At 39.8% G+C, this 6,190-nt stretch overlaps 1 protein-coding gene across 1 annotated transcript; it reads left to right on the top strand.

Moving 5' to 3' along the window:
* Nucleotides 1-110: 110 nt before the first annotated feature.
* On the top strand, nucleotides 111-1,853 carry c2h15orf48 (chromosome 2 C15orf48 homolog). Its single transcript, XM_022203181.2, has 5 exons — nucleotides 111-252; nucleotides 350-408; nucleotides 530-618; nucleotides 767-827; nucleotides 1,271-1,853. The coding sequence occupies exons 2-5, from the start codon at nucleotides 370-372 to the stop codon at nucleotides 1,337-1,339; spliced, it is 258 nt and encodes an 85-aa protein (XP_022058873.1). The 5' UTR covers nucleotides 111-252; nucleotides 350-369; the 3' UTR covers nucleotides 1,340-1,853.
* Nucleotides 1,854-6,190: the final 4,337 nt, after the last annotated feature.

Genomic DNA, 6,190 nt, shown 5'->3' with positions numbered 1-6,190 from the left:
CTTGTGTGGCCTCTTGTGTTGTCACTGATGAAGGTTTAAAATGACCTTGAGACTTTCACAGCCACAGGATGGCGCTGCACGCCAATCTATTGATCTCACTGAACAGATCCGATGACTATTCGGCCCCCAGCGATGCGTTTGAGTGCAGGAAGCTCCTTCTGTCTACGTGCCTCTCACCTCGTACAGCCTCTCATCCAGCCTACATCCGTCTGGCCGGTGGTGCGCTGCTCTAAGAGAATTTCTCAGCAGCAGGTGAGAGCCGTCACACACAGCTGCTCTGTCTGATCCAACATCTTGATGCTCAGGATATTCACTTTAAAGTGGAGATAACAGCTCATTTCTCTTTCAGGTGCTTGAAGAATTTGAAAAATGTCTGGATTTTTCCAAATGTTGAGGAAGAAAAAGGAGGTAAGCTGTTAAATTTTCACTTTGTTGTGCTGTTGAGACTTAGATTGTAGCCTCTATAGAGAAATAAATGTGTTTTAACAATATTTTGGGTATTAAAAAAAAGATTTTACGTGTTTTCCAGCTGATCCCTCTGATAGGGTTCATGGCTTTTGCTGGAGCGGGAGCCACTGCTGCTTCTCTCTACTTTCTCTTTACTAAACCTGATGTTATGTGAGTAGTAAAATTACATTTACTGTATTTTTTGCTGCTTTTTAATACACCTTTTTCTTGTTTTGTTTTATTTTTTACTGAAATCAGACTCTGGCATGTCAAAAAAAAAGCTTAATAATAATGTGACATTTTAATTTGCTGTTTGTAGTTTGAATAAGACCAGAAACCCAGAACCCTGGGAAAGACTGGACCCATCCAAACCCCAAAAGGTAACGTTTAAGATGCTGTAATGTTTGTGTAGAAGTTAATAAATGAACTGCACTTACATAGCACCCGTTAGCTTTAGTACTTTACAAACTGCTTTACATTTATTGCCTCTTATGCACCCGTTTACACGCACGTCACTGCCATCAGGTTGCAAAAGGACACTCTGATTGAACCAACAACTCTGCCACAGCTGCTAGTGAAGCTTCTGATTCTTTCTGACTCTTAAATGCGACCAGAATCGTGCAGCCGGCAGCCTCGACCTGCTGAGTCACTGACGACGACATGTTATCATCCCTGCCAGTCGTCTCTTGTGGCATCAGATAAATTACATTAATGTGGTCGCCGTGTAGCCGCTCGCTCACTCACCTGTTGCTTTAAGTTGATGGAACACTTTCAAATGGGTCGGTGAAGCCTTGTTTTTTTTATTTCTGGCTTTTCCCTGCAGCTCATCACCATCAATCAGCAGTGGAAGCCCGTGGAGGAGCTGGAGCTGGTGAAGAATCTCACCAAGTAAAAAAAAAAAAGAACAAACCAAGGCGGGCATCTCCTAGACAGAGTCTGACAAGCTGCCTGCCCCCCATCAGTCTAACAGAATCCTTTCTGCACAAACTAGGATGCTTTGACACTCAGTGTGCGGAAATGCTTCTGCTCAACTGGTGGGGTTTGACCCTCCACTGTACTGACCCGTCTCCAGGACGTCCATCCCATCAACACCCGAAAACAACCTGGGAACAGATACTCATACTGCAGTGAAGTCTATGTGAGAAAAAAGTAGAATAAACTTCATCTGGATTTCTTTGATTGCAGCAAGAAAGAGCAGATTTCTATTAACCCTTAGATGCAGTGATTGGAGTCTACACTCTTCCATAAGTGGGTCAAAAATGACCCGTATAAAAATGAATGTGTTTTTATGCCATTTTGTCATTTGGGTTAAGAATAATAATTTGTTTTCATGTTTGAAATACATTTATTTTTATCTTTTTGAATTGATTTTGAACATTTTGACTATTAAAAAAGAATTAAATGAACTGTGGATTCAGTGCATTCAGTGAAACCACAAAGCCAGGACTGAGATACCATAATTTAAAAATACAACTATTATTCTACTGTGACATGTTTGAAACCCCCCAAAACGGTTCAAAACAAAATCAGTCAGATTTGGTTTTACAGCTGCTGTAAATACTCAGTAATATGATACTAATCTACCTGATAGTAGTTCCCAAGTAATGCATTATACACTGCATTATAATGTGCAAAAACTACACTCCTCAGTGGTTTTGAGTAACTACTGATGGTCAGATAACCATATCTTGACTTAATTCAACTTAATTATTACTAAAATGAGAACAGCAACCTGCTAGCTTCGACAGCTCATCTGGTAACAGAACTCACCAGCAAACACCTTTAAACCTTTTTGACAAAATATCGCTAAGAATTATTCCTGCTCCAGCATGTCCTTTTTACATTTTAGTTTTCTAAGGTTTAACCAGTTAAAATGTGAATTAGCCAGAAGCTAGTTGTTGTATTTTCTGGGCTACTTCCGGGGGCTAAGCTAAGCTAAGCTACTCTTACGTTAGCTTTAGCTTCGAAGCTAATCAATAAACATACATCAGATAATGTCAAACTACTATTTTAAAGATGTTTGCAGAAATTGGAAACAATTGAGCTTGTGGCTGGATGCTACTGACACGCAAATATTTTTTATAAATTAAGAATAAAGAATAATGCTAGCTACTACTACTAATGTATTTATGTCTATTCAATACATGATAAAATATTTTTTGCATATTAATGAAAACACAATCTCATAATAGTTTACACAAGGTTGCAATAAACATGCCAGATTTAGCACAAATAATTTCCATCTGTTGTCCCACACATAAAAGAAAAGCATACAGACGTATGAATAACAATATAGTAAAACAAAGACAACAATAAATTAATAGTGGCTGGGTTAAACCTACCCTAAAGTACTGCTTTTAGAACAGTACTTTCTTGGCAGAGCCTGTCATAAAGTGCTCATAGTTAAAGTGCCTGATTTTCTCAATGTTAACATGTTTAATTGTTATTCAGCCATGTCTTATACTGTCTCTGAAAACTGACAAAGCTGGCTCTTTCTCTGATAACTGTAGGTAGAGTGTTCAGTTTGTACAACCTTTAATAGATAATCTGTGCAAATGAGGACTTTCTAAATTTTACTTCACAGTCTCCCCTGGTGGCTGACCTAATAATACATTTTTCTTTTTGCTAAAATCCCCCAGGGGCGATGGGGCCATCCCATTCACAGACTTTTAAATGATTCTAAATTCTCAAGGCTTAGAAATCTCTTCAAGATTGCATAATGATGAAATGACTGCATCTTTTTGTCAAACACCTTAATGACTTTTATTTTATTTTATAAAGCTGTTCAATAAGTTTTACAGTGACACTGCTCAGGGAGACTATGTACTGCAGACAATTTGACTGGGAAAGAAAGGCAAATGTCTACGGGTTTCATTTGAATACTGGGCATCATACACTTCATTTTCTGTATTTTGATGTGCTTTTATGCACCAATTTGATCTTTTTCTGCATCAATTTATGCTAAAAATGTCTTTATTAATGAAAGACAACCCCTCGGAAACACTTGAAAATATATCCATCCATCCATTCTCTATACACCGCTTTATCCTCACTAGGGTCATGGGGGGTGCTGGAGTCTATCCCAGCTGACTTGGGCAAAGGCAGGGGACCCCCTGGACAGGTCACCAGTCTGTCACAGGGCTACATATACAGACACACAATCACATTCACACCTACGGACAGTTTAGAGTAACCAATTAACCTCAGCATATTTTTGGACTGTGGGAGGAAGCCGGAGTACCCGGAGAAAACCCACGCATGCACAGGGAGAACATGCAAACTCCATGCAGAAAGATCCCAGACCCAGGCCGGGATTTGAACCGGGGATCTTCTTGCTGCAGGGCGAAAGTGCTAACCACTACACCACTGTGTAGCCCCTTGAAAATATATATACATAATATTCTGTTTTACACAGTAGATTCAGTAATTGTAGGAGCTCATAATTCATTCATTTTGATAATAAAAAAAGACCCGCCTCTGTACTGTACTGTGCTGTACTATTGCTATTTTTTTCATTTCATTAACACCAGTTCCTTGCAGGAGGCACACCTAGATGGCATAGAGCCATTTAGATCTGGCCTCTCCTTCACCTTTAGTGCTTTTAAAGAGTAGATCAAATCTTTATCATCCATTCTCTATACACCGCTTTATCCTTACTAGGGTCGTGGGGGGTGCTGGAGTCTATCCCAGCTGACTCGGGTGAAGGCAGGGGACACTCTGGACAGGTCACCAGTCTGTCACAGGGCTACATATACAGACACACAATCACACTCACATTCACACCTACGGACAATTTAGAGTAATCAATTAACCTCAGCATATTTTTGGACTGTGGGAGGAAGCCGGAGTACCCGGAGAAAACCCACGCATGCACAGGGAGAACATGCAAACTCCATGCAGAAAGATCCCAGGCTCAGGTGTTTTGCTTTCTCGTTCTCTAATTTAGTTTAGCGAGGATGGCTGTAAAGTAATTACTGCCATCCAAAGCGACAGGCAAATGCACTCATCTACTTTAGTTTATGGCTGTGTGGGCGTCAACGCTCCCATTGTTTCATAATGAGACACAATCCTCTTAACTGAAGTGTGGCTCAGAAGAGAGAGAAATTATGAGGAAATGTGAGGTCTGCAGGACTGCACAGACTTCTCATGACTTATTAAACTCTAACCAAAGAGAAGGCGGGACTCTGGGTATTGTTTCCTGATCAGAGAACCCTTTCTCTCTCTGGTTTCGCTTACATGCAGGGTGACAGGTCCGAAAGGGCGCTCCACATTTTAAAACACTTCCTTCCTCTTGGCTGCATGTCAGTTTTTCTCTCCCACATAAATTAAAGTCATATTTCACAGCTTTGGAGAATGTAAATTCGATGGAACATGTGGACAAGAGTCGATGAACGCAGGCCAAAAGGTCGCATGCTGCAATCAATGTCACCTGTCAGGCTGTGAGTGCAGCCGAGAGGTTATTTAGGGAGACAATGACAGAAGGAGAAGGATGCAGTAACGATGCGTTGTCGGGAGCTTGTGTACGTGACTGTATATCAGACATCATGACACCACAGACCATGTGACCCAGCAGGTGTTGCTCAAAACAGTACAGTAAAAGCAGCAGATGGAAATTCCCTCCATACGTTATCAGCGGCTTTAATGCTTCAAAAGTTCTGTGACTATTTAACTTGTAAGTGAAAGGATTTTATGGTGCTTTAAAGGAAGGCAGGGCGTACAGGTGAATGTTGTTTCCTCTGGAAGACAAACAGAGGAGTCCACCGCCTTCGGTTCATTAGTTCAGTGATAAAGCAGCTGTTGCCTGGAAACGGAGACACTCCCACTTTATTCATGTTGTCAGTAAAATTCTTGATATGTCTGGAATTTAAACATTAACCTCGTTATGTGTGGCAAGCCTTTAATCACCGAAGTATCAGTTTTATTTAGTATGCTGCACTGCATAGCTTTTGTGTTTCTTTCCTATTTAACTCTAAATAAATATTCCTAATTTACCAATTTCAGCTCTATATCTGTACACTTAGTTTTTCCTTTTCTTCCTGTAAGTAAAGCACTTTTTTTTTTTTACACCCGTCATACAGTTTCAGGAAGCTTAACTGCACAGAGAGCAAGTTTGCTGTTTTCTGTAGACGTGCACCATCCAGTGCTGAAAGGGTTGCTGGTCTTTAGTGTTTTTGCCGATTTTTTTTTTTATCCTGTAAAACCCACTGCTGCAAAAATACATCTGTTCTATTTTTTTACATGCATACCTATATCAATATGTATATATATTGTTTTCTTCTATTTTTTTTAACTTTTTTTGGGTCTTACAGGTTTAACACATATTAGAAAGACTAATTCACCAGTTTCAACCATGCATCTTATATTGTTTTTCCATTTTCACACTGTAAATAAAATATATTGCTCTACATGACAAGGGGCACATTTACAACCAAACTCATGCACCGTGATGCAGTTTAGGACTTTAAGGCAGCTTCATTGCATAGAGAACGAGGTCATGTGTTCAATTCTGTCCTCTACAAAGGTGCACCATCTAGTGTTTAGTAACAGCATAGACATGCAACACATTTATCATTCTGTTGACTTCTTTTAGGTATTCCCTGAATTTGTATTAGCATAAATCACTTCACTGCATTTCATTTTAATTGCACATTAAGGCATGAGTGAAACGTCCACTGATTCTGCAGACATAATACTCCTACTTTAAGTGGAACATTACAGGATGTAGTACTAATCTGTGTCATTT

Source organism: Acanthochromis polyacanthus, chromosome 2, assembly GCF_021347895.1.
Source record: "Acanthochromis polyacanthus isolate Apoly-LR-REF ecotype Palm Island chromosome 2, KAUST_Apoly_ChrSc, whole genome shotgun sequence".
NCBI classification, from domain to species: domain Eukaryota; kingdom Metazoa; phylum Chordata; class Actinopteri; family Pomacentridae; genus Acanthochromis; species Acanthochromis polyacanthus.
This window is presented reverse-complemented; position numbering and strand designations above follow the sequence as displayed.